Source organism: Chanos chanos, chromosome 12, assembly GCF_902362185.1.
Source record: "Chanos chanos chromosome 12, fChaCha1.1, whole genome shotgun sequence".
NCBI classification, from domain to species: Eukaryota; Metazoa; Chordata; class Actinopteri; order Gonorynchiformes; family Chanidae; genus Chanos; species Chanos chanos.
Genome location: NC_044506.1, coordinates 4,486,141 through 4,499,655, shown reverse-complemented (window position 1 = coordinate 4,499,655; position 13,515 = coordinate 4,486,141). Strand labels below are relative to the sequence as shown.

The following is a 13,515-nucleotide window of genomic DNA, read 5'->3' as shown; positions in this document are numbered from 1 at the left end:
GTGTAACCGGCGTTTGTGCACTTTTCAGAGCATAGCTACGTAGTGAAAGACTGGTCTCAGAAAGAGACCTATATTCTTTTTTTCAAACTTATTTCGAAGAGCATAGTTTAATGTTTGTTTACACTGTGACAGAAGTGTGTCCTGAATGTCGAAAGTATTTTTTATCTTTTAGATCCATGTTGAGTTCTTGCTCTTTTGCTTGAAATTGAAATAATAACAATAAAAACAATAGTAACAATAATAAGAATGGGAATAAGAATATAATAATAATAATAAAAACACGAATTTGGAAAAATCTAATCGTAAAATTTTTCTTCTGTGAAAAGATAACTGCAAATAGTTGTACAAAAGACTGTTTGTGGCTAACGTATTGCGGTGGATTGTCAGTTAACCCAAAAATAACGACCCTGTCTGCGGGTTTAGACAGCAGAGGCGTATGTGTGTGCAAAGCGGGTAAGAGAGCACGTACAGAGAGCATATGTAGAGAGAGCATATGTATCTGTGCAAGATGTCTTACTCATGTCGCAGTGATGCCGCTTCTATGAGTCTCACAGACAACAACAGGTGTTTGGAATAGATCAGCATGTTCTTTCAAATGTATTAATTTTGGTTGAAAATTGACGGTGGTACCGAAAAAGTGCGTGAGTATAGATATGTGGTATCTGTATTTTGGTAACGTTCCGCCCGCCGCTGATAGACAGTATCACAATATTTTTTATTTTACTCAAGATAATACTTTATCGAAAACAGCAAGCTGTGTAGTAGTTACATACAGACTATAGTTTGCTTTATCCATTTATTGATTATTTTCATATTAATTTTTGCGTCACGGAAGTAGTTAACTGAACCATTACATTTCATATTGAATAGTTTTATGTAGCTAATCAAAATGTACATGTACACAGTAATTCACTATATATTCACAGAAAGAATTCCGACAGTATTACACTAAACCTTATCTAACACCCAGGTCAGCTACAGCTAGTGGTCGGCATTTTGCAATTTATTGTGTTTTTTTTTTTTTTTTTTTTTTACAGAGTTAGTCAAATTTAATGTCCAGTTTGGTGCCTGCACCTAACACAGTGGTAATCATGCTCACTTCCCTCATCACCTCTAACAATCAGGTAAGGACAGAGTTGACAGGGATCCATCTGGCTAGAACATATTCTTCAACACCTTTTCAACTGATCACAGACATCAGAGAGCACCATACTTATGGAAAACCTCAACATGTATTCAAAAATCTTTTTGCAAATAATTACTGGCCTGTAGCATCATGGAAAGCTTCAAAGGAACATACATAATTAAATTGTACATAACCATTAGATATATACAGTAAAGCAATCATTATTATAATAAACAAATAATACATATAATAAATATAATGTTGTGGTGCAGTACTTTTGCTGTTCCTAGTTCCTTTTATGCTGTACTGGACTGGGATTTTTGTCATTTGTGGGATTTCTTGGAGCCAGTTTTCCTGCTTTGAGTTCACGGCCCCGAGTTCTCCTACCACCAATGGTACCATCTCTGTTTTCTACTGTTCTCCAGTGTCTGGACAGGTCTCGGTTTTGTAAACCTGGACTACCAACTTTTACAGCTGCTGTCAGCAACCTCTGTTCTTTTCTGCTGAAAGTTTGCTTTCTTGGTAGACATACACTCCCAAATGAAATAATTTTCTTTCTTTCTTTCTTTCTTTCTTTCTTTCTTTCTTTCTTTCTTTCTTTCTCGCTTATTTCTTATTCTTAGAGGTACCGTGTGTTGCTTTAGAAAATGCTGATATTAGATCTTCTGTAGAGCACACATATTTGTAATTACTACGTAGCTTCATTTGACCCATCTATGTAGTTACTTCTGTGTTGTGATTCGGTTATTCTATTTGCTAAAATGTCTTTTTATGTGATATTCTAATTGTTATTTGTACACCCTCTGTGCGTGTACTTTGTGTATGATGAAGAAAGGATTGTCAAGCAGTTGTGTCTTTGAATATGCTTTAATAAAATTAAAACGCAAAGTAATTCAGCAAAACCATGGTTATTATTTGGTATGAAGGATTTTGGTCCCCTCCTGTAAATTAGTCTAATTTCATTTTGTCTCTTATCAAAATCTTAAAAAAATACCTTTTTAGACCATTTTCTGAGCCTATAAAATCTATTCTATGCAAGTAGCAGAAATGCTGTCTGAAGCTAAAATGATTACATACGACTGAATTCTTTCCCCTTAAAAGTCTTGACTCTCAACTCATCTGTGTAATTACGCCCTAATTCAAGCTTCCACAGGTCTTTAGCCAGGATGCCATTTCTGGAGTGGAATATCTTGGCCAGTGAGGGCTCCATAGGAGAGGGCGCATATTCATTACATTGTGGACCCCCTAGACTGGGAGCACATTGCACAGAATAGGAAAAGAAGAAAGTGCCATATTTAAAAAAACAGGTGTCGCTGACTTTCCCACTTCTAAGATCAAAGGAGCATGTTCCAAGAAGATCACTGTTCCAATAACTGTCTGCGTCATAGACTTGAAATGTGAGTTTAGTTGCCATGGAAATTTGAATGGGCCCAAACTCAAATGTCTCTGGCCAAGTGGGGTTGTCATTATTGTTAATCACCTCAGTGCGCTTAATTATAGGACCATATGACACTTTCACAGAGCCATCTGTTTGAGTTGCTACATCTCCATATAAACCTTTGGCCCGGAGCCCATAGACTTTCAGTGTGGCAAGACCTCTTCCAGCAGGACAGCAGTTGGAGTGAATATTTTTGCTTCTGTTACACACACAGGCACAACGATCCCTAGCACTGCACTGCCTTCCGATCTTACATTTTTCGGAGCAAACCTTCTTTAACGCATTGTCCTTGATGTATTTCTCCACTGCTGTCTGCAGTGGTCTCCTGGCAGGATGTTTTTTATCTAAAAGCAAGTGAAGTGGCTTGAGAGAGTACGTGACCACGCCTGGTATGGTCTTCAAAGACTCCAGCCATGCAGTAAGTATATCTGGCTGTGATTTGATAGAAAAGATTAGAGCCCCTCCATTGATGTTTCCTCCGATGATTTCTGTTTCATGGTCGTTGAACATACTGCTGAAACTCTGCTGAGTGCCCATTTTCTTCTTCAGTTCTTGACAGCGCTGGAATTCTGCCTTCAGAGTTAAACTCTTATGTGTTCCAGAAGCTTCAACGTCCAAGCAGTCTTTCACTGCAGTGTCTGTTAACCCACTCATAGAAGCCTGGCAGGATTTGATTGCTGTAATGGCTTTCATTTCACCACCCAGTGTGACTTTGGTGGTGTAATGAGTGCCATATGTGTCAATCAGGTTCTTGTAGGCTTGAGGATTTTCCGATTTTGGAAGTGCCTCAATGGTCTGAAGAAAGTCTTTATGCAGAGGGGGTTTACGAGTTATAACATACCTGTAAGTAAATTTAAAGGTGTTATTTCACCATGGAAACCTTTAACATGATTTTTATGCAATTTATTAATGACAGTAGTTTACAACAAATGACTATAGCTCAGTCCACAATATTAATTTCTGATGACCTCACCTATAGTAGCTGCACTTCATTTCATGCTTAGTGAAACTGCTCTTGTCTGTCTTTGATTTACTTGCTGCATATGTCGCATCTCTGGAATGACTTCCACCAAATGACACTCCAGCCACCATTGGCAAATTCAAACCAACTTTCCAGTTGTTACTGACTGATGAAGTGGAATCATTGATGAGGGCCTCACTAGATTCGTAGATTCTGCTTGTTATCTTCAGTGAACAGTGAGGCTCTGTCCTCCAGTGTTCCACGCCAACAGGTAGCTTCTGCTTTGCTCCTCCAGCGTAGATGTTTTGACAAATGGCACAAGTGCCGTTTCCCCTGTCCCATTTTTCCATGTCAATCACATAGTAGTCTTTTCTCTCCATCTTCACGATGTCGAAACCTTCACCGCCAAGGTTGTATCCAGGCACAAAGTCAATACTCTTGCACTGCTCTGGAGTGCCCAGCTGTAGCTTTCCAGAGAAGACTGGAGGGACTTGAACGCACCATACCCAGGAGATGATGTAAAACCACTTTAGCAGCATTTTCTGTGGGATTACCAGAAAACATCACAATATGAACATACTTAAAGATGAATGAAAATCACTTAACTGTTCTAGATCAGTTGTGGCTTTTCACTGAAAATTAAATCCAGAAAACGTGTTTGATTAACATTTGTAGTGGTAACATTAAAGATAACTGCATACTTACTTACTGAGTATTGTAGGTCTTAATTTTTGTTATGGAGGAAGAGCAGACCATCTTATGCTTGCTTCTGTGGTTAATGGGTCTATGGCATCTGCTTATATATAACTATGTTCAAGTGGAGGGGTGTTGCATGCATTGTTTGTGTACTGACATTTTGGTTTGAATTTGTGGTCAGTATGTGGATCAAACCAGTCATGCAAAGGGAATATGTGGGGACTGTGTGAAGTCTGAATGCAAGCTGGTGACTTTTTTAGGGCAGTCCTGCTGTGTCTGACCCAACAGACAGAGAGAAAAAAACAACATTGCCATGAGCGTCTGAAATATCTAACATCTTCAATAGTCTTATTTTTCACCTGCCATGGACATCTGAAAGGCAGTAATGACAGGTGTCACATTTCTGTTTCCCTACCGAAATACATATTTGAAATAGAACAGGTAAAAAGAAAAGTGGTTGTAGGAAGATTCAAATAAGCAAAGGGACAATGAAGTCTTTTACTAAAGAGGTTTCATCCATGGTTTTTTCTTTTTTTTTTTGGCTTACAGATTGATTTAGCATTGTCTTGTTAAAATGACTTTCTGGGTTCTAGCTCACATTCCACTGCTCACGCTTTAGGTGGTAAATTGTTCACTGTTTCAACACAACTCATCACCAGTGGGCCATTAATTAGTGTTTAACCCATTAATTAATGTTTTAACATGCCGAGTTGGACATGGACCACTGTTAATACTCTCCGTTTTTACTGATGCAGCCCTGAGCTAGATCTACCTGCTCTTTGAACTCTGTCTTTGACATTTTATATAGGTGTGAGAAACTAGCTGCAAACAGTGAAGTCATGGAACCAGTGCAAATGTCACTCGACTCTAACAAGCACATGAAAGTGCTGAGTTAAAAGTGAACTGCTGGTCAACCTCCGGAAATCACATCCCACAGTCAGATCAATAGAGCAAGTTTTTTTTAATCTCTTATGCTTTGGAAGGACATTAAACCTGGTTTATTATAGAAGCCCTAAGATGCCATGAATTTACATTTAATTTAGATTCCGTTTTCTCGTGATAACGTATTATTTTTCTTTGTTTTCTTGAGATCTCAACTTATTTATGTCATTCATCCAATCATTTTCAAAGTCACTTATCCTAATTAGAGTCGTAGGGTGCTGGAACCTATCCCAGCGCTCACTGGGCAAAAAGCAGGGAAACATTCCATCGCATGGTAGACACACAGACAATCACACCCACACACACATTTGCACCAAGGGGCAAATTAGTGTCTCCAATTCACCTGACCTGTGTATCCTTGGACTGTGGGGGGAAACTGAGGCTCCTGGAGAAAAATCCATGCAGACACGGGGAGAGCATACAAACTCCACACAGAGAGAACCCTGGCTGCGAATCAAACCCGGGACCTTCTTGGTGTGAGGCAACAGCGCTACCCACTGCGCCACCGTGCACTGTGCACATTGATTAACTGCACATTGCCATTTGCTTGATGTTGTCTTGGTTAACTGTATCGCATCACACAAGTTAATACAAACAGATGAGTGAGGGAGTATGTGTTTGTAATAAAAAAAAACATTATTCATTGAAACTCCCCATTTCAGGGATTCTACATATTCAGTCTGTTGGTGTCTAGGTTTCTGATGCGACAAAGGTGGCAACCCCACCTCCACCACACATCCCTGATATTATTTTAAGAGTTTCACATACAGCATAAGGGTGTATCATGACAAATAAATATCAGCAAATGCCAGTAACTGCTCAAATTAAATAAGCAAGTTTGGTCAACCCCTCCTGGAATCGCAACCTTATCGTGGTGGAGGGGTTTGTGAGCCCCTGTGATCCTGGGAGCTGTGCTGCCTGGAGCATGTAGCTCCTGGTAGGGTCACCCAAGGCAGAGAGGTCCCAGGTGAGGGGCCAGACAAAAAGTGATTCTGAAAGCCATTATTATCAGCACCCACATAGAAACAGGCATCTCGTCCGGAATAGGGAGACCGGGGCCCCCTCCTGGAGCCAGGCCTGGGAGGGGAGCTCGCAGGCGAGCGCCTGGTGGGCGGACCTGCCACAGGGTCTGGCCGGGCAAAGCCCGAATGAGCCACATGGGGCCACTCCCTCGTGGGCCCACCACCCGCGAGGGGAGAAATAGGGGCCAGGTGCGATGCCACACGGGTGGCGGGTTGGGGCGAGGGCCCTGGCGGACTGGACTTATGGAACAGAAACTGGCTTTTGGTACGTGGAATGTCACCTCTCTGGGGGGGAAAGGAGCCGGAACTTGTATGGGAGGTGGAGCGATACCAACTAGATATAGTTTTGCTCACTTCTACGCACAGCTTTGGCTCTGGAACCTAACTCAAGATAGGGGCTGGACTCTATCCTTCTCTGGAGTTGCCTGGGGTGAGAGGCGACGGGCAGGTGTGGGGTTACTTGTTAGCCCCCGACTGAGTGCTGCTGTGTTGGAGTTTGTCCCAGTGAATGAAAGGTTCGCCTCACTGCGACTTCGGGTTGCAGGGGGGAAATCTCTGACTGTCGTGACGGCATATGCGCAGAACGCATCTCAGAGTACCCAGCCTTCCTAGATAAACTGGAAAGTGTCCTAGTGAAGACACCATCTGAGGACTCTGTAGTTCTACTGGGAGACTTCAATGCTCACGTTGGCAGTGATGGAGAGACTTGGGAGGGAGTGCTTGGGAGGAACGGCCTACCCGATCTGAACCTGAGTGGTGCTTTGTTGCTGGACTTCTGTGCGAGTCATGGATTGTCCATAACGAACACCATGTTCGAGCATAAGGCAGCTCATAAGTGTACCTGGTACCAGAGCTCTTTAGACCAACGGTTGATGATCGACTTTGTAGTCGTCTCATCAGACCTGCAGCCGTATGTGCTGGACACTCGGGTGAAGAGAGGGGCAGAGCTGTCAACTGATCACCACCTGGTGGTGAGCTGGATCAGATGGCGAGGGAGACTGCCAGACAGACCTGGTAAACCCAACCCTTCCTGGAAGAAGGTTGCTTGCCCCCTCCGAGTTGGGACTGAGTTACTGCCTCAAGTGGAGGCGTTCAAGTATCTCGGGGTCTTGTTCACGAGTGAGGGTAAAATGGAGTGGGAGATCGACAGGCGGATCGGGGTGGCGGTGGTAGTCATGCGGTCGTTGTACCGGACCATCGTGGTAAAGAAGGAGTTAAGTCAGAAGGCAAGGCTCTCAATTTACCAGTCATTCTTTGTTCCAACCCTCACCTGTGGTCACGAGCCCTGGGTAGTAGCCGAAAGAATGAGATCGCGGATAGAAGCGGCGAAAATGAGCTTCCTCCGCAGGGTGGCTGGGCGCACCCTTAGGGATAGGGTGAGGAGCTCAGACACCTAGGAGGAGCTTGGAGTAGAGCCGCTGCTCCTCCGCATTGAAAGGAGCCAGTTGAGGTGGTTCAGGCACCTAGTCAGGGTGCCTCCTGGGCGCCTCCCTGTGGAGGTGTTCTTGGCACGACCAACTGGGAGGAGACCCTGGGGCAGACCCAGGACCCATTGGGAGAATTATATATCATAAATATATATTATAATTATATATATCAGGAGGAGCTGGTGGATGTACCCGGGGAAAGGGATGTCTGGGCTACCTTCCTCAGCCTGCTGCCACCACGACCCGGTCCTGGATACGCGGCAGAAAATGGATGGATGGATGGATGGATGGAAGTTTGGTCAATAGTGCAAACTATACAAAGTGTTACGTGCGGCGCACTGTGCGTTTTATTTGTGTGTCTTGTTTCGTCTGCGTCTCTCTCTCCCCCCAGGAACCCAACTGTGCCGCGAAAGGCTGTCAGTCCCCGCCTCCCCGTGCCAGCCTGGCCAACCAGGAACAGCGCCCCTTTTTGCTTGGCCAACCAGACGCGGAGCGCCAACATTTAAAGAGGCTAGATGTGCTGCGTTTTCAGATTCCGATCTCATTGTTTTGCCTTTGTGCCTTTCATGTGTTTCTGCTATAATTACAAACTTGCCATTCTGTGTACGACCCTTAATGTTTGTTTATTGACTTCGTTTGTGGATTGCGCTTTGGCGATTTGGTTATTGCTGGGAGAAGGACAGGTAAGGTAGTGATCACGCTGTATAGGGTAAGGTTAGAGGTGGGTGCCACTTGTGTATTTTTTGTTGCTAGATAGTTAGTGTAGTCAGGTTTCCTTTGGCTCTGCCACCTTTTTGTTTTGTAGTCTAATGTGTGTTTTTCGGTGTAGACATTTAGGGTGGTTTTTGTTTTACTAGTTTCATTTCTTTGGCACCGTCTGTCGTCCTCTCCCACCTTCGTGTATTTTTGTGTGTTCTTGTAAATATATACTTATAAACCTTTTGTAAATATTCCCAAATATATCGTGCACTTTTTTTCACACCGATTCCCCGTGTCCGTGTTTTCCTCCCCCATCACACCATCCCAAACCAGCACAGGTGGTGGGTTTCCTTTATGTCGCGTCCTCTCTATATACCCCTAGACACCGCGCGAGAGAAAGGGATTCTTTTTGATAAGTGGTGCACATCGAGCAAAGTGTCTGATTTTGCACGTCTTCGGGAGCTATTTGTCTTGGAAGAGTTTAAGAATTGTTTGCCTGAATGAATGGCTTTGTATTTAAATGAGCAAAAGGTTCAGTCACTGTCTCAGGCAGCTGTGCTGGCGGACGAGTTTAGTTTGATGCAAGTCTGTGTTTGTGTCTGATCATACCCTGGCCCAGAATGATGAGAAATCACTTCCAGCCACCAAAGCTCAGAATGGGAAGCAGTTTAGCCCTACTTCGTCCTGTTCGAGAGCTGACTGTAAATGTTTTTATTGTCACAGAGTAGGTCATGTGATTACCAACTGTCCGAGTTTAAAGAATAAACAACCGCGACAACAGTCGGACCAGTCGAAGAGTGCGGGTTTAGTTAAAAACGGTCTCCGAGCCTTCTCAAAGCTCAAGCAGTGTTAAACCCACTCTTGACCTTAGCTACACTCCTTTTTTGTTAAAAGGCTTCGCGTCAAAGTCTGGGAAATTGGAGGAGCAGATACCCGTGGTCATGCTGCGTGATACTGGTGCTGCGCAGTCGTTTATCTGCTCTGACACGCTGCATTTTGCCGATGACACATTTGTTGGGTCTTATTTCTTGGTACAGGGTATTGAGATGGGCTGAGTGAGGGTTCCACTACATACAGTTCACTTGCAGTCGGATCTTGTGAATGGTTTTGTTAAAATAGGAGTAAGACCCTCGCTACCGGTAAAAGGGGTCGCCTTAATCTTGGGGAATGATCTGGCGGGTGGTAAGGTGCTGCCTCTGCCAGAGGTGACTGCTATGCCCATCGAGCAGCCTCGGGCTGATGGGCTTGCTTGTGATTTTCCTTCCGTGTTCTCTGCCTGTGTAATGACTTGTGCTCAGACTCGTAAATATAAAGACGCCATTAATTTGTCCGATTCATTTCTTGCCTCATCTGACTACGATGCAGTTTCAGAGGTATCGCCGGTGGTGGACTCCAGAATGAAAAGTTTTGAAAACAGTGCTGTGTCCGATGATAGAAAAGATGAGCAGATTAAGCTGCCGGCCACCTGTGAGCAGCTTATCGCAGCTCAACGTGCTGATTCCTCCCTCGCTTCGTGTCTGTCTGCTGCCAAAGCTTGCGAAATTAGCCGGGGAAGACCAAGTGTTTATTTTGCTGAGAAGGGTTTACTTATGTGGAGGTGGTCACCAGCAATATCTGATGACTCAGGGTGGAACGCTGTTTTTCAGATTGTGGTGCCAACAAAGTATCGGCAATATGTTTTACAGCTCGCGCATGATCATCATCTCCTCCCGATATTTAGGGGTCACTAAGACTTATAGACGTTTGCTGCAGCATTTCTTTTGGCCTGGTATGAAGTCTGCGGTGGCTGACTATTGCCGAACCTGCTATGTTTGCCAGTTGGCAGGTAATCCTAATCAGGCAATTCCCCCTGCACCTTTGTATCCCATACCAGTGACAGGGGAACCATTTGAGCGTGTGCTGGTTCATTGCGTGGGCCCCTTACTTAAAACCAAGTCTGGTAATCAGTATCTGCTAACCGTTATGGTTGCTGCTACCCGATATCCTGAGGCTTTTCCCCTCCGTAAGATTATGGCCCCCGTTATAGTTAAAGCACTAATGCAGTTCTTTTCCACGTTTGGCTTGCCAAGGGTTGTGCAATCTGATCAAGGCACGAGCTTTCTGTTAACGACAAGGTTTCGAGTGCTTACCAGCCGGAATCACAGGGCACGCTGGAACGTTTCCATCAGACTCTTAAGTCCATGCTGCATGCTTATTGTGTAGAACATGAAAAAGAATGGGACACCGGCGTTCCTTTTGTCTTATTTGCTGTTTGTGAAATGGTACAGGAATTGCTGTGGTTCAGTCCCGCTGAACTAGTTTTCGGGCATACAGTGAGAGGTCCCCTTAAGCTCCTCAAAGAGCAGTTGTTGGGTGATGCCCCAAGCACCCCGACCAATATACTTGACTATGTTAGTGAGTTCAGGGAGCGTCTTCACTCTGCTTGCGCTTATGCCAATAAATCTTTGTCTTCCTCGCAGGCAGCAATGAAAGCTCGCTATGATCAGAAGGCGGTGCCACACAGTTTTAGTCCGGGGGACTAAGTTCTGGTGCTACTACCGATCCCTGGTTCAGCATTGCAAGCTCGATTTTCTGGCCCTTATGTGGTGGACCATAAGCTTTCCGAAACCGATTATGTAATTCGGACACCTGACCGAAAGCGTCAAACTCGCGTATCTCACATCAATATGTTGAAGCTCTATTGTGTGCGTGGTCAGGTGTCGGAAGCCCCCCGTTCAGCGGTGAAAACTCCTGTTCCGTCAGTAGCCACTGTGCCGGTGCTGGAGCAGTGTGCCAGGCTGCAGAATTCTGCCGCTTTACAAGAGCTTCCCCGTAGCCTCACTCATTTAGATCATCTGCAGCAAACAGATGTGTTATGGTTAGTACATGAGTACCCCTCTTTGTTTAATGATGTGCCCACCCAAACCAATGTGTTAAAACATGACATCAATGTAGATGGAGCTAAGCCAATTAAGCAGCACGCTTACCGTCTACACCCAACCAAGTGTACTTTAATGCGGCAGGAGGTGTCGTACCTGCTTTATCACGGCCTTGCCCAGGCTAGCTCTAGTCCCTGGAGTTCACCATCACCATGGGTTTCCTTTATGCTACGTCCCCTCTACATACCCCTAGACACCACACTACACCAGGGACGTAACACAAGGCAACCAACTGCATTCAAGAAAACAGTTGTAACACGTTAGGGCCTAGCTGGTGAGACCGTAACATAAAAAGGGAGGCTGACACACATTTAGGTTTTAAATAAATAAAGGAATTTATTAAATGCCTTCAATGCTGGCAGTGCAAGCGGAAGCAGCAGGATACGAAGTGTGTGTAAAGTGTGTGAACAAAAACCATAAATAGACAAGTTACTTTTCAAAGGGTTTTATTCTTTTAATGTAGAGCACAATGATATTCCAACTGACCATTATGGAATATGTGTGGAAACTGGCAAGCCTCTCTGCAGGCACATTTCAAGGAGGGTCAATTCATCGCCACAAAAAAGAGGAGGAAGGCCCCTTCACTGAGAATCCCACCAGCACTGGTAACGGCCAGTGACCACACCTATTGTGCTACAACAACCTCATGTATCAAACTTCGGTATGATACATGCGAACTCATAATAATCTACTTAGAGTACTTTGTTTTAGCAAGAGTACTTCTACTTTTACTTTTGCTACCTCTGGTCATAACTATTAATTAAGATAAACATTAACACTTAAAGCTGAGCACATGTAAAAAAATTTACTACAGTATTTACTATATTAATGACAGCTAATTTGATCAACTTACCACTGAAAGTGCTTGGCAAGCAATGGAAATTAGAGTGGTTCTATGCTGTGAATGTGAGAGTTTGGAACCAATGACTGTAAAACGCATGGACAGCGTGGCTCCATGCCCTTTTGAAATGAAGCCAAAATTCCTCTGCCACGTTGTCAAATTTGGAGGCAGAGTCTGCGCAGTAGAGATGAGGGTCAAACTGTGTGTAAGTCAGGTACACCTACTCATTTGGTAGGCCCGCCCTCTTGCCTGATCTGTACCGGCTGCCTGACCCGTTCTGCACATGCACAAAAGTCAGCGCATGCGCAGAATTGAACCTCTTTTACAACACAGCCCGATCCGTTCCAATCAAATGGGATTTTTTTTACGTTTCTTTAATTATTGCGTAAGCATTTTGCAAGTTGTAGTAGGGATTGTAGGTGCAAGAACGAATTGAGCAGCTGGCACGGATCGGCACTGACAGTCCCCCTGTGGGAGTGTCGCCACTCCATTTTTCCTACCGCTCTGGTTTGCATGTAAAGAACTTTGACGATTCCTAAATCAGTGAGAAAAGGGGCAGCACCTCTCAGCAACAAGTTTTCTAAAATTTGGTTTGTATGTGGTTATGGCAGTTTGTAACCATGGGATACTAAATGTATGAGCTTAAAAACCCCGTTATCTTCTAAGATGATGCACAGAAATTTGAATGTTACCTACTATATACAGACACAGTGCAATTCCTGTCTGAGTAAATCATTGATCAAAGTAGTATTTAAAGTGTTCCCCAATCTCTTTCAGTCTGTAGCTTGTTCAAAATTAGACTGCTCAGAACAAGTTGGGCTACCCTGAGACAAAAATGTTATCTCGTGAAACTGATTGCGAGATGATTAAATCGAGTTCTCGAGAAAATAATTTGTTCCGTTTTGAGAGACTTTTGACATGCAACATGTGGGCTATAACACTTCACTAACTGTGAGAATAAAAATTGCATGGACTAGCCATATCCACCTCTCTCTCTCTCTCTCTCTCTCTCTCTCTCCAACCATATGATTACTGGTTATTTGTTATAACAGCCAAAAATCCCTCATCGTCATGTACAACAGAGTTGAGCGCTGCCTTTGGAAGTTCCAAATTAATTCATAACTCAGCAGTAACCTTTTAAAAGCACAGAACATCACGGAAACAACTGGCCTCATGTTGTTAGATGTTTTTATTGCTGAAAAAAGTTATTTAAAAATACTTAAACTGAGTTTCAATTAACACTATAGTAACTTTGAGATCTCCTTCCTCTCAATACTGGGACCTCTGAAGGGGATAGCAACATTTTTGAATTCAATAACAACTCAACACATGGCTATCTTTATCAGTCAGTCAGTCAGTCAGTCAGTCAGTCAGTTAGTCAGTCACCAAGTCAGTTGATCAGGGAGTACTGTTGGAGAGACTTCCCAGCCTGTGGCTGAGTCTCA

At 43.9% G+C, this 13,515-nt stretch overlaps 1 protein-coding gene across 1 annotated transcript; it reads right to left on the bottom strand.

Annotated features, from left to right (window-relative positions):
- Positions 1-2,195: 2,195 nt before the first annotated feature.
- On the bottom strand, positions 2,196-4,064 carry LOC115825553 (perforin-1-like). The gene is made up of 2 exons (XM_030789336.1): positions 3,538-4,064; positions 2,196-3,405 (listed from the first exon to the last, which is right to left on the bottom strand). Exons 1-2 carry the CDS (start codon positions 4,062-4,064, stop codon positions 2,196-2,198), a joined length of 1,737 nt encoding a protein of 578 aa, XP_030645196.1.
- Between the last annotated feature and the right edge of the window lie 9,451 nt (positions 4,065-13,515).

What these genes read in the sequence shown, in the direction of transcription:
- LOC115825553 (XM_030789336.1), bottom strand. Translation starts at nt 4,064, where the DNA reads ATGCTGCTAAAGTGGTTTTACATCATCTCCTGGGTATGGTGCGTTCAA. An exon ending in ATGAAGTGCAGCTACTATAG is followed by an intron (nt 3,406 to 3,537) that starts GTGAGGTCATCA and finishes ATTTACTTACAG; the next exon opens with GTATGTTATAACTCGTAAAC.